Consider the following 27,866-nt stretch of genomic DNA (forward strand, 5'->3'; position numbering starts at 1 on the left):
TATTTCATCTCTCATACTGTAAACAAGTACCCTCTGCACAGACTACAATTAAACCATTTTTGTGCACTTGTTGGGGGAGGGCTGGGAGTTGCTATTTAAAATGGCCCCCAAGAACAGTGCTAAACTGCTGCCTAGTGTCCTAGGGACAAAATACATAAGTTGAAAAGGTTAATGAGTTAACCAACAGTATATGTTAACATATCTTTAAATAGAAACTCACAGAAAACAAGGTTATATATTGGTTAGTTGATAAAAATGTTGAGTCCAGAAGGTAACAAAAACCAAACAGAATTTCCCCCAGGAGCAATGGTCGTTTAGTATTGTAAATCCTCCCTCTTTCCTCTCTCCCGAGTTCAGGGCCTACTTGAGATCAGTGAGGCTGTTATTGGGCCTGAGCACGGGGCCTGAGCCAGAAGGGGGCGCCCTCGGCCCAATGCGCAGAGTGGTCGGCAGGTGGCGCCCACCAGTGGCCTTTTTTTTTTTTTTTTTTTTTTTTTTTTTTTTTTTTACCCCCCAAGGCGGTCTAGGCCAGGTGGACTGGGAGCCGAGGTAACCAGAAGCTGCTGCCAGAGACGATTCTTCCCCTGCACTTAGAGCTCGCGAGGCGCGTGCAGAGAGAGGGCGCCAGCGGCGGGGCCAGCTGCGTTCTGAACTCGGGCTCTGCTGTCTGAATCTCTGAGAGCGCGCTCCTGCCAACCTCAGCCCGAAGTCGGCCACCATGGAGGCGCAGGCACAAGGTGAGTGGTCGCCGACCGCCCTGAGGGTCAGCCCCGCCGCACGCATCGAGGCGCTTTTCTTGCAGCACCTAACTTCTGGGACTGAGCGGACCGGTGCCATCTTCACAGGTCCGCAACTCTGCTACCGGCGCCCGCGGGATGGTTCCTGCTCCCCAACCTCAGGGTTTGCTGGGAGCTGGAGACAAGCGTAGGAGACGTTAAATGGAAAGGTTCCTCCGTAGGAAATACGCCCACGGAATACTCTCGCCTCTTTTCCCAGTTTGTCGCCCCCCCTCCCCCCCCCCCTTCCTGGACCTCGCAAGTGCCCAAAGGACCTGTTGTGCAGGGTTAGGAATCCGCGTTTCGTTCCTTTTCCTGAGGGGAGTGGGGGAGGGAGGGCGACTTCTCTCGCCCTGAGCGGCGGGCTTGGGTCCTGCACTTCCCAAGTAGCGGGCTGGGCGCGGGGCGCCCAGATGTGGTGGTTCCGGGGAGACCCGGGTATCCCGGATACGCGAGAGGCTGGCTGCACAGGGACCGGCCTTCCCCGGGGAGGAAAGCATTGCCCGCCTGCTGATCTGCAGCGGACCAACACGTTGAGTCCCGGTTTCCCGTGGTCCAGGAGCACCCTGTGCCTCCCCAGATGCATGGGGGGCCCCTGCCGCGGTCCGGTCTCCCAGCTCCCCAGTCCTGGGGCCGCCAGCTGGAGAAGCCCGCAGTGGCGTCTCGAAGGGAATCCTTATATCTGGGATCACACTGGGACCGGGGTTAGAGAAGCCCGATGGAACCTTGCGGGAACGGGAGTAAACGGACTGTGTGAAGGAGCAGAGATGGGAGAATGTGGAGCGCTAGACCGGGAGGAATAACGCTGATTCTGGGATCTATCTTGGGAGCGACGCCAGGAAGGGATTTGTTGAGTTGTGCCTTCTTCAGCGTGTGAAAACAAACACCACACGTTTCTTATACAGTGTAAGGAATTCTGTGGTGAGTTTTACGGTAAATAAGAGAAGAGGAGGTTCCTGTGCGCTCACTCTCAGGGGCAGGAGAGTCCCGAATGAGAGCTGTTTAGGGTGCAGGGGCCTGGAGCCATCCAACAGGTTTGCTGTCAGGATCACAACTGTCTGAACAATGCGAACCATCCTTGTTTGTTCCGTGAGCCAAGATCCTGCCCATGAAGCTGCCCATTATATAAATAAGAAAAAAGTCAATCCCCTGAGGTTAGTTAAATTCGAAAGCAGAGGTCGGCTAAGAGGCCTTCCCTCCGGAATTGAAGCAAATGGGAACAGCACTGGGGCTTTCCAACCTGACTAGCACATTAGAACTATTTGGAGAGTTTTCAATACTGGCTGTGGCTAATCCCAGACCAATCAAACTGGCATCTCTGGGGTCTGGGCATGGGTATGTCAGAAGCTTTCCAGGTCATTCTGTTACTTGGTAAGTTCAAGAAAAACTAATTCTGAAGACATTTGAAACTGCAGATTGGAGACTCAGGTGACATTGGTTTGCCTTACTTGAGAGGTGTACTTAACAAACATTCTAGTGCGTTTCTTTGCCAAACACTGTGGTAGGAGAGGCAAACATATGATTTCTGCTTCCTGAAGTGGAAGCAGTAGAGGAAGAGACAGACATTAATTTGAGAGTTATTTGATAAAATGTGAAATTGCAGCCGTGATTATGATATGAAAAGAGGCCCTCGTTGTGCAGGGCGAGCTGGAAAAATTGTAGGTCTGGTAGGTGAGGATAAAAATAGGGAGGTTTGTTTACTGTGCACCTGTTTCTGCGCTTTGTGCTTTGCACGGGTTGACTCGTTTCTTCTGCACAGCAGTCCCGTGAGGCAGGCAGTGTTCTCGTTCCCATTTTATAGAGGGAACGTAGGCACAGATGTAAAGAAATTCCTTGTAAACAACGTAGGGAATGAGTAGCAGAGCTGGCTCTTGGGTACCCCATTGCTGCTCAAAGCCTGCCCCTTTTCCAGGAAAGATGAAACCTGGGTCCCCATTTCTCCCTGGCCTTTCTGCCACTCTTCCCCTTCCCTCATAAATGGGTGGAGCCTGAGTGTTGGGATGACAAGTTAAAAGGCAACTGGAATAGTCATAGGGAGACCTGGATAGGGTGGTGGTCAGCCACAAGGAGAAAAGTGAACAGGTTGTAAAAACATTTCAGAAGAAAATCAATATTACTTTGACTGGAAATGAAGGAGGTTGTCGTCAAAGCTGACCCCAACTTTATACGTCTACAACCAGATGGATGTTTGCTTCTTAAATCTTTACTTTCTCAGTACTTTAAGTTTTTCATTTTAAGACCCATTTTTTATTATTTAAGGATTTTTTGTGCTAAATAAAGCAGTTCTTATTACACGTTTTCAGGGGAAGACTACTCCCTCTTTTTTGTTGTAGTCGGAAGGTGGAGTGAGATTGAGGATAGAATTTTAAAGCTGGAAGGCCCTTTGCAGCTCTTGCCAGATGAACCCCCTCAGTCTGCAGGTTAGGAGACCTCGGCCCAGAGCACTGGAATGACTTGCACAGTGTTGCAGAACGGATGGAGACCAGGACGCTGTGGTCTCGCCATAGCGAGTAGAACAACATGTGTTTTATATTGGATTTCAAAATGCATTTTGTCCACATCAAACTTTTCACAGGTTTAGAGTCAAAACTTTTGTTTTATTTCTCTTTTTTAATTTAGGTAGAAAAAGGCAGTGATTTCTGATTATTAAAGCCTCCTAACCCTTGACATACTTTCCCTGGTGCAAATCATTTTTATTAATTATAGAAAAAAGTGTTACTTGTTTTTTTTTTAATGCTTGCACAGGCTTAGGCTTAATTTTCCATCTGCCTTCCACCTAATGCCTTTTTTATTGTTCAATTACAGTTGTCCCCATTTCCCCCCATAATTCCCTGCTGCCCTACTCACCCCATCTCCCACGTTCAATCCTCCCATTCGTTGTCTTGATTTAAGTTTTTTAAAAATAAAACTATTTACAAAATATTTGTAGTTTACATTAAAGATGAAATCTTCTTTCCACTTGGCATATTTTTCCGGTTGCATGAAATTGACTCTTAGATTCTAAGAGAGTCTTGTGCAAGTTCATATCATCAGCACAACTTATTTTAGAACTGTCTAGAGTGGTAATGGCTTATCTTTCTTACTCTTGATCTAGAGAGAACAAAGATGAGTTAGCTTAATTAGGCAGCTGCTGCTATGTCTCCTGTACTTTGCAGGAACCAACCAGATGCTGTGGACAACATTTGCACATACCTGTATAGTTCAATAAATGCAGCAGACAGTTCTAGAAACGTTTCCATAAATGAAATTCTTCAAATGTGTCATTTGACTTTGTAAAAGAAAGGATTATTTTCAGCAAAACAAGGACACATCCTGGGAGGTTGGTAGAACAAGAATTGAGAAGTGGGATTATGAGCCAAGTGACTCGGTGAGAAAGGGCTGGAGAAGAGTATGGAACGGGGGCCCACCCAATGCCAGGAGTCCCGGTTGCCTTCCTGGTACTAGAGGATTTTGCTGTGATATAATGATACATTAGAGAGGGAATTTGGTTGAGAATGTACCATTTTCCTGAAGTATGTGGTAGTCCTTTAAAATAACAAGCCCCTGATCTTTTTAAACTGCCTTACAATAGTTTATTTTTCTAGGTAAAAACGTTGTTTTTTTTCCTTTCCCAATGTCCCTAATGTTGAAAGAAAAATTTTCTTTCCACTCAACTCTTGTTTATATTCAGATTAGTAGCTGCTTTAGTTTCCTATGACTGTTGTAACAAATTGCTATGTATTAGTGGCTTAAAACAACAGAAATGTGTTCCCTCACCATTCTGGAGCTAAAAATCAAAAATCACTCTCCCTGGACCAAAGTCAGGGTATCAGCGGGGCTTCACTTCTTCTGGACGAGCTCGACTAGAGTCCGAGTCCTGTCTGTTGCAGCTTCTGGTGGCTGTCGACCGGTGTGTTGGCGGCATCACTCCAGCGTCTGTCTCCGCGGTCCCCTTGCCTCCTCTGCTGTCTGTTTCAGGTTTCCCTCTGCCCCCAGTTTCTGAGAACACTTGTGATTCCCTTTAGACCCACATGGATAATCCAAGATCATCTCCCCATCTCAAGATTCTTAACCTAGTGACAGGTACATAAGCACCTTGATGTGTTTGGGGGCCTACTACATTATTTTTTATATTGAGACATTCTAGTCAGAGGGCTCTCGGAAGTCCGTGAATGACATGAAGTAATATGTGTTAGATTACTCTCGCCTGAGGGTTAATTCCATTAATGTAAAAACGTCATGCATATCTTACATTATACATTGCTCACAGGACATTTCTTTACCCTCATCTTGTTCCAGGAAGAACTTAGAGTGATTCATAGAGGTATGTGGAACACAGCAGGATAATGTAAATTAGAAATAGAAGAAATGAAGTAAACAAGGATAAGAATAGAAAATGAAGCAAGGAATGAAGCTCTAGAAAAATAAATACAATTATATCCTTTTAATTAATACTGCATGGAAAACAAATTCTTGCTTTGTGAACAAAGTATGTTATTTTGTTTCAAAACAATAAAGTAATCCCTCCTTCCCCTGCCAAATAGCAACTGGTCAAATCTCTTATATTGTAGGGATTGATTACTCAATGAAAAATTTTCTTGTACAAATTTCAACCAATATAATTGTAAAGCTCAAACTATGGGAGCTAAGTGTTAGGCATTTTGAATCATGATTTTTAAAAGTAGTATTAAGGACATTCTAGCCCTGGCTGGCATAGCTCAGTGGATTGAGTGTGGGCTGCAAACCAAAGCATTCACAGGTTCGATTCCCAGCCAGGGCACATGCCTGGGTTTCAGGCCATGGCCCCCAGCAACCGCACATTGATGTTTCTCTCTCTCTCTCTTCATCCCTCCCTTCCCTCTCTGGAAATAAATAAATAAATCTAAAGGGAAAAAAAAGAACATTCTTACTGTCCTCAGAGCTACTTTCTATTGTTTTAATATTCCTCTAAATAGAAGTTGCAAAGTAGATAGTGATGTATACATAAGATGAAGTCAATCATTTACAACATCATATACTATTGTTGCAATTAAAATTCTTATAAAATCTAGTAATGCAAATGATAGATATTATAGTATATGGCAGCAATGTTTAATCTTTTTCTCATGGCACACAAACTAATTACTAAAGTTCTATGGTACACAAAAAATACTATAATTTTGATTTCTTCACAGTGGACAGCTATTGTTGTACTGGCTATTGTCATTTTTTTAATTTGACAATCTAAGAGAAAAAAGGTCAGAACTCCTCTCTAAATAGTCAGGTATTGCCTGTTTTAAAAATTCTTGTGGCACACCAGTGTTGGAAATCACTGACTGGTATATGCGGACCTATTTTGAATTTCCTTCCCTAATATACACCTTGTTTTCTTGATACTCTTGGTAGGCAGAATCTGAGAAGTTACTTTATCAAACTTAGCAGCAAGAGGGTGCATTTTTGTGGATTATGATAAGATTTGACACTTAGAGAGCTATATAGTAAATAATAAATAAGTACTTCACAAGTATTGATTTGTCAAATAAATATTTCAACAACTATTTATTGATTAGTATAGGAAGAGCAAATATTTGACAAGCACTTAATATTGAGAGACAGCAGGGAGTAGTAGTTACAATTGCAGAATCAAGGCAAACTGCCTGGATTTTCATCCTTCCAGGGTCACCATTAACATGACCCTGAGCAAGTGACTTCATTTCTCTGGGCCTGGGTTTCCAATATGTAAAGTGAGGGTAATAATAGCGCCTAAGTCACGGGATGTGTAATGAGGATATAACAAGTGAATGCAAGCAGTGTTCTTAAAACAGTGCCCAGCACATGGTAAGTACTTTCTAAATGTTTGCTATTGCTCTTAGTAGTATATGCCAAGAACGTGACATGCATTGTTTTATTGAATCCTTATTTAACACTGTGGGATAGATATCATTATTTTTAACTCAATTATAAACAGGGGAATGGCAGGTCAGAAAAATTAAGTGAGGAAGGCAGGATTCAACTCTAGGTTGACCCAAGTCCAGAGGATGACCTCCACCACTCTCCTACACTGTCCCTCCGCCAGCACAGGGCAGCACCTGCCAACAGGAAACAAAGATGAATTTGATGTGGGTCATCTTCTGGGGAGGGTAGCCAAGAAGAGTGCTCCCTGTGGGTCATGGCCTAGAGAACTGATCCCATGGCCTATTTCCATCCGATGGAATTTTTAGAGTACTACAGTGCTAATTAGAACTGATTCACATTGACGGTGATAATAACAATAATATTTTAGTGTTGAGTATTTTTTTAAAATGCCAAATACCATGCGATGAAGTTAAAAAATTGTGTTAATAAACACAACAAAGTCATTGGGAAGGTAATGTCCTTCTCCTCTCACAGACGAGGAAACTGAAGGACAGAGTAGCGACAAGACTCGCTCCTACTCATACAGCTTAGACGTGCTGGACGCGTGGAGCAGATCTTACTCTGGTCCCGGTGGCTGGGATGCCAGTGATGGCAGTGCGGCCGTGCAGAAGGCCCGCAAAGCCCATGGAGAAAGGTGTGGGCTCTGGAGGGCAGGGCTTTGAAGATTCTGGTGTCAGTTGCTTAGCAGCACACAAGATTTCTGAGTATTCTGAAAAGCTTCTAATGACAAATACAGATTTCTGCTCTTGCTATTTTAGATGTTTTAAAAAATAAGACACAAACAAAAGCTTTTAGTATGTATGTGTACATGTACATATGTAAATTGCATATAGATGTGATCTCATCACCGTCTATTCCCTTTACTTTCTTTTTCTTCAGAAAACTATGTCCTTTTATATTGTGCACAATTACTTGTTTCTGTTTCTCCCAATGAGCATTTAAGTTCCTTGAGGGCAGGGACTTGGACTGTTCTTCATTGCCATATGCCCAGTGACTAGAAATGACTGGTTCATGGAAAGGAATCTGTAAATACTTGTGGGGAAAACGGTGAACGACGGAATGAATAGTACTGAGTGACTAATATCATAGATGACCATGGTGTAGAGCTATGTCAACATTAAGATAGAGCTAAGTTGCTCTTCTGAAGAAAATGACAGTGAAGGTATATGGAAAAGATAAAGGGGGAGATTTGGGAAGGGGAGGAGAAGGTGCACAAAGACTGAGTCCTGGAGAGACCAAAATAGATAGAGTGGAAGAGAGAACAAGATACCGGGAAGCTGAAGAGAGAAACCTAGGACAAGAGATGCTTCTCATGATGCTTCTCAAGAAATGCTACAGATGATTTCTAATTTCCCCTGTAACATCTTTAATATAAATTCTGTGGTACATAATCAAAATTTTTGTGCAAATAGAGTTCTGATGTGGGGCAGCTCAAAAGAAAAGTGGTGATGGGCTAGAGAGCTCATGTGGATTTTACAAACAAAGAAACAGGTACTTAATTCCTCCCCATCTCCATTAAGCAAATACTGAGCACACTCTTAGACTCTCAGTGTGAGACGTGCAAATAACTGTATGCTTTGGGTTCCGTGTTTTGCTCTCTCTCCTGGTGTGGAGGGTCCAACGTGGCACAGGAGAGGTGAGGAGGAGAGAGCTGCAGCCCACTGCCTTGGGGGATGGTTTGCCTGGGCAGCTCATTTGCAGGCAGTTGAAAACCTTGAGTGAGCGACACCTGTTAAATTATTGTAACTGGACAGATGAAAGTCTCATTTATAGAAACAAAACCCAAGGTCATTTGGTGGCATTTTCTTCTGTCACATGCATGTGGCCTGCTCTGATTATTGACATGTATGAGAAAAAATGTCCATATTTTTGTGTTGCTTAAAACTATTATTCTGTGTGTTGCAAGTAGTTATTGAATTAAACCTGAAAAAAAAAAAAACAAAAAACACTTCTTTCCCTGAACGTGCTGCCTCCCCCAAGTCCTCACTGATGGCCTTCTAGCGTTTGAAATGCTGATGAAGATGAATCCATTCCTCTCCATATTTCACTGACCTTTCCATGGAGAGTATTTTTGGCTTTGTTGAGAATTTAGGGCAGAGGAAATCTTTTACGGAAATATCACATTATGTGGGGATTCTCTCAGTTTCGTGGAGCTCAAGATGGGCTCTGTAACACGATATTTGAGTCCTCGCTAGCCTTATTCTGTAAAGTAGTATAAGCTGAGTTTTAAGTAAACATCCAAGAAATCACTGTGTAATTTAAAGCATATTCTCCTTGTAAAATTTAATCTTAATACACATAGATATAATAATGTTAATAATCAATTATGTGTTTAGGTCCTAACTAAATGCAATCATTGTGCTGTGAAACTGGCTGTGACATCCTAGCAGATACGGTAGCCGTGGCTCATACATTGGTTTCTGTGCTACGACATGCGTCCCTCAGGGCAGTGGTGAAGTGCTCCGGTGGCCAGACTGGATGGCTAGCCCACCAGCGGATGTTTTCTCTGACTCCCTGTTTTCCAGACCCACTTTCTGCTTCCCCAGGTTTGCTCAGGTGGTTCTGTCCACTTCAAATGCTGTTTCCCCGCATCTCAACTCGTCAGATCCCACTAATGAGCTCCTGATTTTCCCACTGGAAGTAATCCTCCTCTCTTCTCCACTCCCACAGCATTTCGGATCTGTTTTATTGTCCTTAAGAAGTAGCATCATAATTTAGAATCGGGAGGGATTTAATTAAGGACTTCACACAGTCTCCTCATTTTGCAGATGAAAGCACTCCCAGACAGCAGGGGATCTGCGTGGGCTAGTTTCCCACCCGTGGGGGTGGGGCGCTGGCCCGGGAGCTCGGTTTCCTGCCTCAAAGCCTGCGCTCCTTTCTCTGCGCCGCGCAGCCCCTCACCTGCCCTGCGTGTTGTGGTGATTCCGACCTCTGTCCTCCTGAGAGGACCGTCTGGAGGTTTATTTGTAATTTAAAAGTTAACATTTTATTCATTAAAGTCAGATGCAGAAAACTTACGCTTTGAAGTGCAGCCTGCAAATCTTATTCAATTTATAGAATGAGAAAATGTTAATAATTACTTTTAAAAGAACTTGGAATAGTGATATTTAAACAGTAGGATATCAACTGGCATACAAGTTTAGCTGATATGCTCAATTTCATATTTAAGAACTTCAATTTTCTAATTGACTAACATCCCCAAGAACTTACATCTAAAATTTAAATATGTAAATACAGTAAAATCTAAAATTCTCTTAAATGTTACAATATTATTTGCAAATTTTATAAGATTTCCCCTTAAATATCACTTTTAAATCAATTACCAAATTAAACAAATTGTAATTATAAGCCTGATAGTCTCTCAATAGACCAAATTCTCTCAAACATAAAATAAAATACCAAATATTCAGATGCCTTCCCACAAATATACTACTTCTATAGCTTTGGTTGTATTTCTTAATTCAATAATTATTTAAAATATCTATGTGCCAGGCACTATTCTAGGTTCCAGAAAAACACAAGCAACTAAAATAAAAATGTCTGCCCTCAGGAGGTTCATATTCTAGGGAAGAGGTAAAAAGCACATAACATAAATTAAATGAAGGACATAGCGTACTAGATGTTGGTAAAAGCTAAGGAGAACAATAAGTTGAAGAAGGGGGTTATGAAATGTGTGGGTGGGTAGAGTGGTTGTGGAGGATTCTGCTGCTCTCTGGGGTTGATACTCTGCATGGAGACGTGATCAGTTACCCATCTAGTTACTGCCCAGCAGACTGGAGGCTGCACCAGTACCCGAGATTTAGGTTGGGGCTAGATTCCCAGGGGAACACTTCGAACTTACAATGGCCACAGCCACCACTCCAAACGGAAACCTGCAACCCCCACATCACTTGATTGGATTTTATATTTATTTCTTTGGCTCTTACAAAATGTAAGCATACTTTCCACCCAACTGTAAAGACCTTTTAGGGAACCCTGGATTCCTTCATATTCTTCAGACCACTCAATTTTAACAGACACAGCTGGCTGAGTTCCAGGCATCCCTCGTGGTTTTGTCCTGCAGTTTGGACACAACTTCCCTGGTTGCTTTCCTGATCAATTTTAGCTCTCCAGGAGACGGTGAGATTCAGGAGGGAAAACACCATGGCTTAGCTGTGTCCTGTTTCTCATTTATCACCGTGTAGTGTAGAGAGCACCGGGCTGGTAACCCAAGCAGATCCTCGGTACATGCTGGCTAAGGTGGGAGAGGGAGGGCAGCCCAGAGACAGAGTCACCCGTGCAGGCTCCTGACTGTGGGCACCTGCCCAGAGACGGCATCTCTCAAGTGTGAACAGGAGTTGTAAAAGCACTTTGTAAACTAAGAATCACTATATGAACATGTTTTCCTTAGTATTAGTAGCTGAATGTTTAAAAATCGCTTAAAGCATTTCACAGGCAGGACATTTTTTTCCTTTCTGTGTAAGATTCACGATCATTGAGTTTCACTACTGTGTACCTGGCTGTATATTTAATGCTCACATTCTTTGTCATGGGATCACTTCAGTGTAGCAGAATTATCTCCCATTTCCTTTTTTTCATTCAATGGTACTAACTCACTTGTTTTTTCTTATTCCTTCATTTTACTTACTCGGAATACCAGTTATCTTTTCATGCACCAAAATGCCGAGAAGGCAGATCTTCTTTAAAGTGAGTTTTTTCCCTCTCATGCATGAGACCATTGTTTGAGCATTCTGAGAAAAATTTGGAGATGGTTTTAAGAGTGCTGTGCTGCTCTGGGGAACAGCATCTGAGGGGAATATGGTCAAGGTGGTGGCGGGGGTGTGTTTGAAAGCCATGTCAACAAGGAAAGTCACTTTCTCCCTGGAGCCTGGGCTCCCCTGCACCTGCCGCCCCACTGAACTCTGATACTGCCCTGACCCCACGTGTTCATCACGTTGAGCCCGTAGCTCTGGTTATTGCTGCTCTTCAGTTTGCACTGTCTCATGGGTACCTGTTATACTGAGAGTCTTTGGGAATCGTCACATGTCTCAGTTTCCCTCTGTCCTTTAAAAAAAGCTGCTGCACAAGCCCTACTTTATTTTTATGTAATTATTAGTTCATCATATATGACATTGTGGACCAATTCAACTTCATGAAGAGAAGATGGGAGGGAGGGAAGGAAGGAAGGAAAAGAAAGACAAGCTTGTACTATTACATTTTCAAAGACAGATATATTTGAAAGTGTGTATTTCCCATAATTATAAAATACCTGGTTTGGTTAATTGGGCACAGTTAGGGCCAAGCATGGCTTATAATGTTTTTTAATTGAGCAAAAGTTTACTTTAACCTGGAAGGTCCTGAAATTACTGAGTTACTAAATTACATATTAGAATCTGCAAATTAAATATGCTATCTGCATTTAAAATACATAAATATTTTGGTGTATGTTGATGTGTGTGTGTGTGTGTGCACTGGTACAGCCGTTTCTTGATCAGAGAACATGAGGGAGAGTGTCCATCCTATCCCATTGCTTCACTCTGGGGAATTCAACTTACAGTTGAAAACACGGAGTGGAAATATTTAACATCAGTATACATCAGTTTCCTGGTCCTCCTAATGATACATTCAGGTATCAAGAATATTTTCTATTTACTTTCTTCGAGTTCTTTAAATAAACAGAATCACACCAGCTTCCTTCTCTGAGGCCCACAGAATCACAGTCAAAAATTTGCTGTTACCACAACCCTTTAAACTTGATGAGTGCTTCTCCCTACATCGAATTGTGAGTATTTCACAGTTGCTAACTGTGAGTATTCACAGTGATGTGAAGGAGGCTGGTGCAGCTCTTGTGCATATTACAAAGCTAGAACCAGAAAAGGGGGGGATAATGGTTTAAAATAATCTTAGACATTGGGTTCAAGACTATAGTTTGTTTTCTCTTTAAGATCCAGGAAGGTGAAGAATCAGATGGCAGTGAACCAAGCAGTGAATGTGGTGTCATAATTAATTAATTTATTTATACCTGGTAGTAATTAATTTGTAGTAATCAATTAACAAACCTGATAATATGTATTCTGTATGATTGATACCAGTAACAATACCAGGGCCAAAATTCAGGAAGACTAGGAAATGAGAATATAATAAGATTCATTTTCTGGAGGATCTAGGGGTAACCGGAAGAATTAAATAACAGACCTGTCTAGGAGACTCAAAAAACATTTCAGTGGTAGTGTTGAGGCAAACTGGCTATATTACCTTATTATGTACATGTTGTCGGTTTTCTATTGAAAAAGAGAGAGGAGAAACTGAACTGAGATTAACCAGCATTACGGGATTTAAATATCAGATAAGGAACAGCTCAGAATTTGAGTGTTTTGTACTAGCACTGAAGACAGACCTACATAGAAGCATTTGTCATTTTATGATAATATTTACTTACTGACAAACGTTTGGTGAACTCTTCTGTGTGCTGGGCAATGTGTAGATTCTGAGGACACAATGACAAACTAGAACAAATGCTGAAATGTGTCAGCACAGATACTATGAACATTCAGGCCTTCTCCCTTCATCTTGGATGGTGTGATCCATAGGTCTTTGGGCAACTTCTCTCTTCTCTCATTGTCAAAGGCAGGATTTTCCAGGAGAATCGGAGTGAATCAGTATTAGATGGTGCACTATTTGTGGGATCTAAGGAGACTCTTGGGGACATTAGGGAGATTCTTGGGCAGTTGCATTTCATTTGGAAAGTTGGATTTGGACCACCTCTGTCCTGGTAGCTTCTGTCTAAATCACCCCTTCAGGACAGTCCTTGTGGGCAGAGCTGCCCCTGGGACACTTCTGGCTTTTAAAAGGCACCACTATGCTCCTTTACAGCTGTACTGTGCAGAAACCGCAGTTAAACATGGTGACCAAGAGTCCCTGGGAAGGCGAGTAGGAGTAGATGCTGAGTCACTGCCGGGTGCCTTTATTAAACCAGTATTTGCCAAGCGTTAGTTGGCTGGGCATTACACAAACCAATGTAACAATGTAAACAGCACTGTGCCTTCTCTAAGGCAAATGTGCAAACATCAAAGGCTCATAGGGGCCCAGGGAAAGGATGTAAACCCTGAACAGCTACACAGCATTGTGTCACTTTGACCGTATATAAGCACAAGCCACCTTTTTCAGGAGTCGTGAGCTGAAGTCGTGAGCAAAGGGTTGTAGGAGTTGCATTTTTGGAGAGAGCAAGGTAGAGAGAAAAGGCTCCCTCTGTAATAGTCAGGAGACGATTGTTGAGGGGGTGGTTTCTGAAAGTTGTTTGAAAGTAGAAAGGGAGGGAACCTGCCATCTGGATGTTGATGACATTCCAGGCCTTGGGTACAGCACCCTAAAGTACTCTGGCTTTCGGAGTACATTAAGAGAACATTACATTACTTTGGCCACTAGCTGAGGGAGTCAGGATGTCAATAGCACTGGCTTGGCTGTCAGACATCATTCCCACAATTTCCTTACTTGAGACCCTGGACAACTGCTAAGTAGGCACTGCCATTCAGGGTCCCAGGTTTTAGTCTCCAAAACACAGCCATACGGGAAGTGACAGTGTCTCCATTCCATACATGAGTAATTGGAGGCCTAGATAATTTAAATAACTTGTCCACCAAAACTCAAAATCACTGTGTGCGTGTATGTATGTTTATATACCACATATGAACAGACACATATTGTGGGGATTAAGAAAACAAGGAATGATGTTTTTGAGACTTTATGCCAATCACTGTGTTATAAACTATGAGGATAGCCAAAAGGACAAATTCCCCCTTTTTTAGGAAATTTCACTAGAATCAGTCATTATACAATAAAAAAAATAGAAATGAAGAAGAGGAATGAATGGCAAATTTGGAAAGCAGCACTGAAGGTTCATTAGAGCACTGAAGCACCCAGAAAGTTCAGGGTGGCCAGTCGGGCTCAGAACTGGAGGAGAACCTCTTGGAGGAGTGAGCTTGGAGCCAAGTTTCATGGCTCAAAATGGTGAGATGTGAACAACAGGAAAGAAACATGGGGAGGTGGAAGGGCCTAGTGAAGGGCCTTGATTAGAAGCATGGGTGGAAGTCACTGATATTTCTCTATATAAATCTACTGGGAGGTCGGAAGGGGAATACTTTTAATCACAGTGAACAAATTATGAGAATAAAACTGCAAAACGTGTAAAATCTGTGAAGGTGACTACAGAACAGTAAGACAAGGATCCAGCTTTAACCATCTTTCCCCCCCACAAAGCCAATCTCTAGGAACGTGGTTGACACTCCAGTGCTGGTTAAATATGAGTAAATGATGATAATAATTATGACTATATAATATAAGAGCTATATAAAGATCCTAGATACAGAAAATACATATTGAAGGAGAAACTTTGTCTAAAACTAAAAGTACTAAATTATTATTTCAGTAAAATCTGTGGGTTTTATGGGGAGAAAGGGAGAGTATGGTTCGGGTCCAACTGCAGAGGACAGAATCCACCCCCTACTTTAAACAGGAAGAATCTGTTACAGAACCGTGTTAAATGGCCACACAGGATCCTGTGTGGCTGGAGTGGTAGACTCTAGACTAAGATTTCAGGAACAGCTCTCCAGACCTGGGCCCCCAGTGTTGCTGCTGTCATGGCCACTATTAAGAAGCATTTGGCATCAAGAAGCCACTGCTGTTGGGACCTGCCTTGTCACTGAGCTGCTGCTCATGCCATTGGCTGCAGAACTATGCTACACCTGCTCCTGTTTGCAGGAGCTAAATGAATGAGTCACACCATGAACTGGGGTGAGGGGGATATGGGGACCTCCCCCACAGAAAGCCAGTGGCTTCAAGGCTGTGCCTAGCTGCAGGGACAGCAGCAGTGGCTGAAGTGCAGCCTGAAGCTCTGTTCTCATAAGTCTCCTGTGAAGGCTTCTGGCCAGAGTTGCATGAGGGTCCTCTGCCTCCAAGAAGACCAGCTTCTGGGGCTTTGCAGTGGAGGCAAGCATATCCACACACAGAGAATTCGTGTCTTATCTTACAGGGGCAAGGGGGAGGCAATGTAGGAGTAACATATCTGGAAGGAAGAAATCGTTGGTGATTTGTTTGTATAAGGTAGCAAACATTTGAATTTTGTCTGATAACTAACATTAAGCATTTTGTTTTCAGACGATTTTAATACAAGTATTTGTAAAGGAAAAGCAACAACTTACAGAATTGAAAAGAGTGGTGGAGCTTTTAAATTAATTTTTTAAAAAAGAAAAAAAGAATGAATAGCAACTTCACCAAGCCAGCAGCAAAACAGTAAAGAGAAAAAGAGGAGGGAAAAAAAGTAAACTGTAAATGCAAAATTAAAAAATCGAGTATATCTTTGTTACATAAAACATAAAAAATATCGATATCCCTACCTAAAAGAAGAGACTTCTGACATAAAAATAAAAACATACATGAGAGTTCCTATAGGAAATATATTTAATCAATATTTTTAAGGTTGAGGGAAGACAGAGATGGGCAAAAATATTCAAGGCAAAGTGCAAATGTAATAAAACATGAAGAACAATAATTAAATTGCTAAGAAAGTACAAAACAGTAGAAAGAGGCACAATTTGTGAAGTCATGAAAGTCTACACCCAATAGGTATTTAGCTACAAATCCATAATCAAAAGCTATCGTGGTTGCAGGAAGAACTGTTCAGTGATTCAGTTTTATACTGGTGTATTTTAATGAGTAAAACAGTAGATAATGGGTAAAGACAGAAGGGCCTTGAACGATCCAATTAAGTTGAATTAAGAGAATATACTATAAAACTTTATGTAGAACTTTATGTTCTTTCCCTAACTCCCTCGCTTCCATGAAATACTTAAAAAAATTAGTGAACTGCTTGGCCCAAAGAATACCTTAAAACATCAGAAGAGCTTTTATAGACCATGTTCTTTAATTATTGTGCAACAACATGAGAAATAAATATTAAAATATAACTCAAAATATTTAACAGCTTGGGAAGTTAGAAACATGTTTGCACCAAAGGTAAAACCAAAATGAAATTCTGAAGTATCTAGAAAATAATGAAAAAGAGAACCCTACAAAATCTGAGACAGAGTATCTACAAATAGTACAAGTTAATACTAAGAAATTAGAAAAAAGCTAATACTAAGATATTAGAAAAAACTAACAAAAGAGAGAATTAAAAGATGGAAGCAGAAATTTATAAAATCAGAAATAGCAACAATGAAAGTAGCAGAAAGGATAAATAAGTTCAAAAGTTAATTTTTGAGAAGATACAAACCCGGATAAAAAAAAGAGAGCAAAGTTAAAAATGAAAAAGAAAATATAGCTAAAATATTGAAGAAATTTTAGAAGCTGAAGAATACTATATATAGTATTTTCCAAAAAGTTATTATGAGTAACTTTTTGGAAAATAAATTTAAAACAGAACAGGAGTCTGCATACTTTTTCTGTGAAGGACCATACAGTAAATATTCTGGGCTTTGCAGGGCAAACAGTCTCTGTCACACTCTATTCTGTCACTGTAGCCCAGAGGACCCATAGAAATCATAACAACCAATGGGCGTATCTATGATCCAATACAACTTTATTTTCAAAAATAGATGGGGCCAGATTCGGCCTGTAGGCCAGGTTTTCTGATGCCTGAGTCAGAAAAAGTAGAGCAAAATATGAACTACCAAAATTGATCCAAGGAGAGTATAAAACTTCAATAGACAAATTAATAACTATATTTAATGTTATTCCATTTAAAATCCCAGCAAAGATATTTGGGAATTGGATAAAATGCATTTAGGGTCCCTACAGACAAATAAACACCTGAGACTACACAAGATATCAGGGCAACTGGGCGGGGGAAGGCGGCGCCTTATGGAATGGGAACATACACCGTGAACTCACTTTCATCAGAACAGCATGGTATTAACATAAGTACCACACAATGGAGACAGAATGGGTCTTAAAATATTCTGCCAATTCAATGAGAAATAGGCATTATTTATTCACAAGTGCTAGTACATTTGACTATCTGACTAAAGTTTGATTATTATTATTATTTTATGCCTTACAAAGTGAATTTTATATAGATTAAAACCTTTACAATAATATATAAATGCAAATATATTTTTTTAAATGAGATAACTCTGTACAGGGTAATAACTGGGGGACTCACTCAGAGCAGAGTGGAAACACAAAAGGTACAAAAGAAACACAACAGACATTTTATCCTACATGAAATTTCTATATGAAATTTTAAAATATTTACATGACAAAATGTATTATGAGATTCAATAAACAAACAATACCTGGGAGAAAATGTCCTCATATATAGCAGTTGATGGATTGATATCAATAAAATAGAAAATACCTAATAATTTGTTATACCAAGAAAATGGGCAAATATTTTGAATGGATGGTGTACAGAAGAGTAAATCCAACTGGCCAGCAGCATGTGAAAAGATTCTTAAATTAAGTACTTTAGAAAAAAGCAGATTTCAGTAACAATGTGATACTGTGTTCTGTACCTTGGACAGGCAAAAAGATAGAAGTATGACGACTCTAATTTCTGAGAAGGAAGGAAAAAGAGAAAACTCTCACATGTTGCTGGTGGAGTGTGAATTGCTCCAGCCTTTTCAGAAAACAACTGGGCAACATCTATTAAAACTGAAATTCTCTTGGAATGTTTTGGAACTAAAATTACTTTATGTACTGACACACACCAAGATGGGCATTGCAACACTAATTACAGTGTCTGTCCACCCAGAAAAAGGCTAGATGAAATAAATGTCCATCAGTGTTTGAGTGCACACAGTGCTTACTTCCCATGAAATATTCAGCAGTCGTTGAAAGAATGAGTTACAACTGTACCATTTGGCGCATATATTTAGTATGAATTCTGAAGTAAGAGTAGCAAGATACAGAGTATATAAATATGCCATTTTTGTCAAACAGTGGCAAAAAGAGCATGTGTATATATATTTATATATGTAAATGTACACACACACGTCAAAAATAAACAAAGTCTTGTGTTATCTTGAATCTACAAACTGTCAAACACACTTTTATTTTTGTACCTCCTCACATACTGAGGTTTCTTACAGTGTTGAAGAATAAAGGGTTTTTTAGTTGGGGGTTAGAGGGAGGAGTAAGGGGAACATTTCGCATTTAAGAATAATTATTAGAAATACTGTTTCAGAGGTTGCTGTTGAGAAGGTGTCTGGGTTTTGTGGCATCACCTGTTGGATAAGATATCCCACAGTTACCCATGCATATTATGCCTTTCACCAAGGCCTTCACAGCTGGCTAGCTTTCAGAACAAGTTACCATAGCTGAGAAAGCCAGTGGCCCCAGTGGAAACTTTTCCTTTCTACTCTGTTAAAATAGCTACTTCTTCAACTTGTTTTTTAAGTGGAAAGGCACGTTTATATTCCTTAGTGGATCTGTCTTTGTGTGTTGTTGGCTCTTCTTCTCCCAGCTGTGTTCCAAGTGTAGCTAAAAGTGACTTCTCTCTCTCTCTCTCTCTCTCTCTCTCTCTCTCTCTCTCTATATATATATATATATATATATATGGAACAAAAATTCACAAACCATTGCTTGTCCTTATGTGCATTTCTAATAATTTCTACTCTATTTTAGTCTACTTTATTTTATTTCCTTTAAAAAATGCTCATCACAGTCCATTAAGTTTACTTAATGATCCATTCAATGGGGCAGTGACCTGTGGTTTGAAAAAACACTCCATCAAAGGAGTCCTATCAAATCCGCATGGATGGCAGTGCATAGTCGGAAGATTTCCACTGGCTGGCAAGGCAGTTACACTGGAATGTCAAGTCCAGACGTAGGCATGTTTTGGTTTAGTCCATGCCAATAAGGCCAGCTTATATGGAAGACATCTTGACAGCAGAATCCTAAAGGTAGTTTTAAGTCTTAAGTGAAGCACTGTGATGCTTTTAGAGAATTAGCTTGAAATGGGGCAAATACCTTTTTACGGCTGTGGTTGATGCCTTACGTTAACGATTTTTCCCCAGCAGTTGTGGCTGTCGTGAGAAGGCTGGCCATCTTGGTATAAACAGAAGGCACCTCAGTTGATTGCACCTCTGCCCCAAGCATTCTTGGATTATCTTTTCCACTTGAAAATTGTATACTCAAGTTAGAAAAAATAATTTCTATACTAAACTAAGGATCAATTAAGTATATACTTTTATAATAATTACCCCCGTTGGGAAAACTGCTAATTCTCCTTAAGATCAATAAGATCAGCCCTTACAGGTGTGGCTCAGTTGCTTGAGTGTCGTCTGCAAAGCCAAAGGTCACGGGTCAATTCCCGGTCAGGGCACAGGCCTGAGTTTCCAGTTTGGTCCCCGGTCAGGGCGCATGCAAGAGGCAACCACACATTGATGTTTCTCTGTAACATCATTGTTCCTCTCCCTCTCTTACTCCCTCCGTTCCCCTCTCTCTAAAAATAAATACATAAAACCTTTTGAAAAAATTAGACCAGTAAGATCAGTTGTGCGTTCCGTTCCAACACAGGGTTTGTGTGGGCCCCAAGCACAGAGGTGGCTGATGTGTAGAAGTGGAAGTATTTGAAAACCTGACCTCTAGTTTGACCACGAGGGAAAATGATGTGTGTCATATGTAACTGAATTTGGGAGCACAGAAACAACTCAGAAAACGGACTCTGCCTGTGGCATTCTTCATAGTATTCCTAATTTAAGATGTGTATTAAAAGCATTTAGAAAAATTCATTAGGAAAGGAAGGCTCTTACATCCTGCCCTGAACTTTATTTTCAATCTGACCTTTCCCCCTAGTGATTAACATCGATGCCTTTGATGTTGTGGGTGTTGCCAGAAGTGAGTTCCCCACACGGGGAAAGAGCAGAGGAGGAGGGCTGGCAGCCTCTCTCTTCTCGGTGTTTTTCCACAAGCCTCTGTTCACCAGCCTCATTGTTATTTCCTTTTGCATCTGAAGCACTTCCAAATCCCATATTGTGGGAATTTGATTTTATTTCCTTACTACATGAGTGTTGGAAAGAAATGGAAACTTTTTTGAAGGTATTTCATAAGCAGCCCAGAAAGAAGAATGCAAAGTAAAAGCCATAGTAACAATAACTGCAATTGACAAAATACCTAACAAAGAGGTGGAAAGAGGCTGAGATGTAGAAAGTCAAATTAAAGATGCTCCAAAAACTCACCTTTCCATTTTCCTTCCCTTACTGGAATTCTCTGCCAACACTGCAGTATTGGGAGTTAGGATAGGGAGGAAGTATAGGTAGAGCTTTCTGCTCTTTCGACATTTGCCCCTTCTTTCTGTAGCTGAGGGCAGTTCACCTCAAAGCAACTGAAAGGGCCAGTTGGAAGTAGTTTCTGTGAACTAGAGTGGCCATAACTCGATCTCTTTCTATCAGTTGTGACTTTATGACTGGCAGGAAGTAACATGTCTTTCTTGGGTTGTGGGGCTGTCAAAAAAATACGACACTAAACTTGTGACTAGTCCCAAATGAAGCAGACTACAGCCCCTGGTGCTCCATTTTCAGAGTAAGTCCTAGGTCTTCCGTTCTCTCTGAAAATAGTACTAAAGTGGGTGGCACGTGGGAGTCGCTGCCACAGCCAAACTGATGACAGGAAATCAGTGAGACTGAGAGCCATCATCATTACATCAGCATGCTTTAGATTTTTAAGAAGTACTCGATGTATATTCTCTTTTGCTATGCCAAGGGAATAACATGGAATCATCTATTCTTTTTGTCTCTACATTTGACTACAGGGATTTGTGTTACCTAGCATAAGACGTTATGTGGAGTCTTAATTCAGCTGTGTTCCAAAGGATAACTAGCATTTTCTTTTAAATTAAATAATTCCTTGCTGACCTTAGGGTTTTATTTTGCTGTTGGTATGTGTGTGCATGTGTGTGTGTGTTTGGTTGCCTGTTCAGATGATATTGTGTCCATGTCTTTGCTTCAGTGACCTTCCTGTGCCTTGCTTTCTAGTGGACAATTTTGCAGAGGAACAAACCAACTGTCCTCAGACACTTGCTTCTCGCCCATTGTCCACGTGCTTGATGTGTTTCCATGAATATAAGCAGCAGGTTTTCCACACTTTCTCTTCTCAGTGAAGAAGAGAGAGACCAAGTGTCCTTTTCTAGGTTCCATGAAAATAGGGATTTAACTGTTTTTCCTTCATTTCAAAAGGAACAGGCATAATGATGCATCCAAAACTGGGTAAAGGCTGCTAGTTCTTCTAACTGAAACGGTGCGGAAGAGCCCACCCCCATCAGATCTCACTGCGGCGGCACTGTAGGCAGATGCCCGAGGAGAGCAGTTCTTCCATCTGGCTGGCTGTTCTCCCATGTTGTTGGGGAAAACAGAGAGACAGAACACATGCATTCTGAGGATAAGACCAAACATATCCTGAGTGTGTCGCTCTCCCTACCATCTGAGGAGAGAGAACTCTGAGCAAAGACAGGAATTAACAACTGTGGGACATCTCAGTCTTCCGTGGCCTTCAGGCACCTTTGTTTTTGCTCCCTAGTCTGTTCATTGGACAATAACATCCCTTGTCACAATGAACTATTATTTTTTAAACAAGGTAAGTTCAAGAAAGATGAGAGGACCCAATATACACTGTGTGATAGCATAGAACCTGCAATTCCAAGGCAGAATCGAAGTAAAACCATAAACGATGTGAACAACGTTATCAGTGAAGGACCCAACAGAGCCCCCCACACCCCACCCCACCCCCCTGATCTCCCACTGACACGCCCGCGTGTGGCTGGAGGGGACAACTGCGCTGCCACCATTGCTCCCTCAGGAATAGTGGGAGGAGCTGAGGTGGCTTTGATGCCAAGTGGAAATTTTCGTTTTCCTGATGAACCTGACTAGCCCTCAGGACACCAGCCATTTAGCTCTGGGCATGTGACTGTCATCCAACCATATCGTCACCTGTCCTTAATGCCACAGGCTTCAAACCCAGCTGATCCTGGCTCCATGAAGTCCTTTTGGCTTCATCTGTAGAAATCAAACTGTGTTTCTGCATCCAAAAATGTACTTGCTGGCAACTTGAAAAGTAGTCTGTTAAGAGGAGGAGAAACAGACATGTAGATGTGATGTGACTCATTCAGACTTCACCCCTTTAATGGAAAAAAAACCTGCTGTGACATTACCTAGTGACCAGGGGACGTGCAGTTGCCAGAGAACCCTTGTTCCGTCTATTAGCACCTCCTGGGGAACAAAGAGAGGCCTGGGTTTCTGTGTAGCAGCACCGCACAGAGAATCCAGCTGTCCAGCTTCATTGCTAAGAAAATAAGCATTGATTTTTCCCCCCTGACTTTGTTAGCTTGCTGAATCCACTTTTCTGCGTGTTAGTAAAGAGGCCAGAGAGAAAAGAGAGTATTAGCAGCGGTTGCAAACACCAACCAAGCACTTTGCTGCAGTCTGCTTTGGCGGTGGGGGGTGGGGGCGGTGAGGTGGGGTGCTGCATCTGCGTGGACCCAGCACCCCTGCCTGGCGAGTCTCCCTCTCTCTCTGAATCTGACTCCCACACGTGCCTTACTGATGAAGCCAGCCTGAGGTGTGGTGGGTACAGTGGGAGCTGAGTCCATACCAAGTGTCCCACCTGACTTCTCAGAAGACTATATTAGCATCCATGCCTTCCTTGGTGAGCATTTTACTGTAACAGCACTGACAGTGCAGCTCAGCTCTGCCTGGCGGGTTGCTTATTTCAGTCATTGCTGCCATCTGTTCATTATCCTTATGTGTCAGACACTCTACCCAACAGTTGATGTCATTTTATCTCATTTAATCCTCCAAACAACTGTTGGAGATACTTACTGTTATTTTTTCTATTTTACAGGTGAGGAAAGTGAAACTTAGAGAAGCTAAATGAGATGGCCAGGATTTTTCAGCCAACAGTTATGTTACTAACACTAGACTTGGGCCCACCTTACTCAAAAGGCCATATTCCCAAGTTATACTGTGATTCTCAGTTTATGGTAGGTTGGGAGGGGGTTGGGGTGAGTGTGGCAGAAGGACTTAGGGAATTTTTTCCAACTGCTGTGTTTCTATTCCCCTTGTCCATTTTCCACCTCCCCTGTTTTCCCCTATCCTGTCTGATTTGCTTTCCTGGATAGCTGGGGTTGGGGGAGTGCCTGTCCCAACCACTGAGGGTCACTGCTACATTGAGTCACTCTGAGGGGGTGTGCCCTAGCACTCAGGAGGACTGTAACAGAAGAACAGCTGAGAACCAGTGGGCTGAAGGAGGGCTGCCAAATCCTAAAGCAAATTTTCTGTGACTTCCTGTGTGTGGAGTTGTCTCTTCGGTGGCACAGTTTCAGGTGGCATACACAGTGGCAGACGGCTGACGAAGGATGCAAAATGACTTCTATATGTATGAAAAGCATGTGTATAAAAAATAGGAAACATACGTAAAATGCATGTATACGTGGAAAATATGCCTAGGCAAAACTAATACACATGAAAACATGTACTCATACTTCCATGAGAACAGACTGTCAGCACGGACGTCCCCTCCCCACCGCCGCAGCCTCAGCACCAACATTGGTGCGGGTGCACAGCTGCTGGGCCTGCGCCCTGCAGTGACTCCTCCTCGAGCCCCGTGGAGGGCGCTGGGGCCTTGGTGGGGATATAGGCTGGGCCAGGCCTTCAAGGAGCCTGCAACCCAAAGGGCTTTTGCTTTCCTGGAGGACAGTACAGACAGTTCAGTTTATAGATCGTCTGTCTTAGATCGTCATGATCTATATAGTCAGAGAATTCTGTGAAAAAGTTTCCTAAAAAGTAAATGAAATAAATAAACAGCTAATACAAGGCCTCATGCCTTTTTGTCCCGAAAAGCTGCCTGGGACACCTTTGGATTTCAAGCTTATTTACTCAATTATATTATAGGATTCAGTGTGACTTGTTAGTTTCCTTTGTCAACTTTTGGTTGTAAAATCAATTAGAAATGGCCGTTGACAGCAGGGAAAGATCTGGAAGAAACAGCAACTCCCCGTTCTCAGCATTTCTGAACTTTTTGTTTAAAGCTCTTTGAAGTCCCTGCAGCCATCCGTGAAGTGTGCTGTCCTGTCAGGAGAGTGGTGTTTTCTCCCTTAAGAACACAGCTTGTCCTACCATGCCTCTGCTCAAAAGCCTCTGTCTACTGCCTCCTTCCCCTTCCCTTCTCCTTCCCAGCTCCAGGCCTTCCCTAAAAGCCTCACCCCAGGTAATAAGCAACTCTTCCTTCCTTTCCCGTTCATGAGCTGCCTTGCTTCTGATACCTTGCCAAAACTCTTCTCTACATGATCTCCCTCCCTGTTTCTACCTGTCAAAAATCTTATTTTGTAAGCCCAAAATCAAAAACTTATCTCTATGAAGACCTTCAGGATTCATTATTGGAATTAAGCCTCCCTTATCTGTGCTACTAGTACATGGTTTAGACCTTGGGTAAAGTGTTCGATAATATTCTTTCTTGACTTGTAGTTAGCTGGGCACATTGAGGACTTCTACTCTGTTCTCTGGGGATCAGGTGTCCTGCATTTTTGTATCACCCTTCAACGAGAGAAAGAGTTTGTATAAAATGTGTCATTTTTAAATAGTTCAAGTAAACTTTAGGTCTATGGGAAAGGCACTTGTATGGGATTCCCTGATGATACCGGAGAAGCTGCATTGTCATCTTGGGCTGCTCTGGTCAACAAGTGCATCTTTTGATCCTTTGATGTACGAGACAAGTTTTAACATAGGACTTTCAGACTGGCTCCTCTCCTTCTAAGGAGAGGAATCTCTTTTCTTTTGGAGTTTAACCCGCAACTCCTTCTCGGGGCCAGCACAACTGACCCATGTTAGAGAGTCTGTCCCTGAACTCTCAAACTATTGAAGCTGTGTCTCTAGTCACTAAGTCACTGTGTCCCTGTGTGCCATAGCACTATCACAACCCGGCAAGTTTTTGCTTGTCTGCTCAGTATGTCTCTTAAATATCATGAGAGCAGAGGCCGTGTCTTTTCTATGAATCATTGTATTTTCAGGACCTGTAACAAGTCCTCCAACAGCTACTCCCCAGTAAAAGGCACTGGTGATATCTGTCAATGATGTAATAAGGGTGCCCGTGTCACTCCAGGCCATTCCTGGAGGCTGTCCTGCCAAGTGGCACAAATCTGCTGCTTGCAATTACAGGCTCAGCTCAGAAGAAGCAGGTGTCACTGTGGGATGTCACTGTTGCTGACCTTCCTTGGAAAGGCTGGTGACCATGGTGTGGAGGGTCAACCTCTTCGTGTACCTGTGTGGCATTGGGCTTAAGCTTGGTCACACTGGTGTCCTTGACTCTGGCTACCCTTGTCTTAGGTGTTACCAGGAAGGAGGCATTGGGCTGCTTCCCACCCTGTGGTGTGCCCTGTGTCTGCTTCCCAATTTATAAAAAGAAAGTGAAATATATATATATATATATATATATATATATATATATATATATAATTTCATACATATGTAAAATGTGTTGTAAATATTTGACAGTGATGCCATTTATATCATAGGATATTATTTAAAATCAGTGGTTGCAACGTCAGTGGCCCATCAGTTCACTGTGAGTCTTTGAAAAACACAGACGTACAAGGTTGACCTCAAATATTCGTACTCACTTGGCCTGGAATGATGCTCTTAAACTTGGCTCTGTGAATCATCAAAGGCCCAGGAAAACAAGGAAATATTAGCTTTCTTTTCTATAGCTTCCAAAGTTCTGCTTGTGTTTAAGACTTTCTATGTTCTATTTTAAGTCCTCACCTCATATCCTTAATCCTGTGACTGCCCACAGAGAGATAACAATTAGATCAAACAAGAACTCAGATTAGCCACAGGAATATCTGGGACAGCTCCAAAGTTTTAATTACAGTTTCAGTTGTGTCAGGGCTTAATTACAGTTTTAAAGCATAAACAAGTTTTGGTATGTTGCCCTACAAATAAAGGAAACATAAACAATTATCAACCAGGTTTCTATCCCAATAGAAGATGAACAATCACCAAATTATTTTTAAGAAATATACTCCAAAAAACTGAAAGGAGCTACATATTGAATGGTTATTTTTCTGTTAGCTTAAAGTACATGGTAGTGAATAACTTGAAATAAATGCTTCTTTGATCCATAATATGTCTTTGATGTTTATCTGATTCCACTTAAATCATACAACAGATTTCCATGAAAATAGAATTTTTCTTTTTTTCATATTTGTGTATTTGATAACAGACTTTATTCTAAGCTCATCACCTCCTTCGTGAGCGCCACAGTACTGAAACGGAGTTCTAAGTGTGACATGATGCCCCCCTTACTTTATGCATGAGGCGTGGAGGTGAGTGAGAATGCGTGAGAATCCTGCTGAGAGCCACGTACCCAGCTGGTGGCAGACCCAGCATTAGGATTCATCGCCCCCAATATCAAAGGTGTAGTCATATTTCTAAATCATTAAATAAGAAAACAAAACCCAGAAACCTTAAAACTATTCCTCAGTGATATCTGGCCAAGCCTGTGCTTGTAATTAGAGTAGTCATGTGATGAATCTCCCGCTGGGGATCTCCAGAAAAGATTTCACAATTTTTTTCTAGGCCATAAAGAGCTACATTAAATTTATCATCTGAAAATATTTCCTAAACGGGACTCAAAATGTTGCTTCCTGAAATGTCTCATCCTTCTTACTGCTTGCTGAGAGAAGAGCTGCACCCTTTCCTTTTAACACACCCTCCCGATGGGAAGTCTCTGAGATGTCTTTTTCCGAAATAAGTCTGTTTTTAAGGTGTTACCACTTTGACCTTCCAAACCCAGCAATCATTTTAGTTTTTCACCTTGATACATCTGTTCCCTTCATAATCTTTAATTAAATCATTCTAAACCACACGTATTCATGAACCAATCCCATTCAGTCTAGAGTGCGTATGAATCAAGTTCATAGGCTAAGAAATACATGAAATGTAACTTTCCTTGTTTTCTGCAACTCGTTTTCATATCCATCTTTGAGCTCTTTTTCTACCAGGGAGAATTTTAAGGAAATGTTTGTCCCTCAAAGCAGGAGACACTCCCCTCTTACTCCCTGCCAATCCCCCAAAGGAAAGGCTTTTTAGTGTTAAATATAAGGTTCAGAATTCTCAACAGGCTGAATACTTACTTAAAAGGAGTTTTTTTTAAAAAAGCAAAGTCTATTTTCTACCCAAAGTAGAACATAATTAAAGTACTAATCAAGTATTTAGTACTTTAAATTTGCTATTACTAAAATAACGTATA

At 41.6% G+C, this 27,866-nt stretch overlaps 1 protein-coding gene across 8 annotated transcripts in view; it reads left to right on the forward strand.

Annotated features, from left to right (window-relative positions):
* Positions 1–485: 485 nt before the first annotated feature.
* The window catches only part of TPD52L1 (TPD52 like 1), a 72,783-nt gene continuing 45,402 nt past the window's right edge, over positions 486–27,866 (forward strand). For 2 of the 8 annotated variants that reach the window (XM_028509886.2, XM_036024649.1), the window contains exon 1: positions 508–737. In XM_028509886.2, coding sequence (XP_028365687.1) covers positions 719–737 — 19 coding nt within the window. In that variant the 5' untranslated portion in view covers positions 508–718. Of the gene's footprint in view, positions 738–27,866 lie in introns of all 8 variants that reach the window. The other 6 variants (XM_028509883.2, XM_028509889.2, XM_036024648.1 and 3 more) reach the window with 6 other exon arrangements.

This window comes from Phyllostomus discolor, chromosome 4 (assembly GCF_004126475.2).
Source record: "Phyllostomus discolor isolate MPI-MPIP mPhyDis1 chromosome 4, mPhyDis1.pri.v3, whole genome shotgun sequence".
Taxonomy (NCBI): domain Eukaryota; kingdom Metazoa; phylum Chordata; class Mammalia; order Chiroptera; family Phyllostomidae; genus Phyllostomus; species Phyllostomus discolor.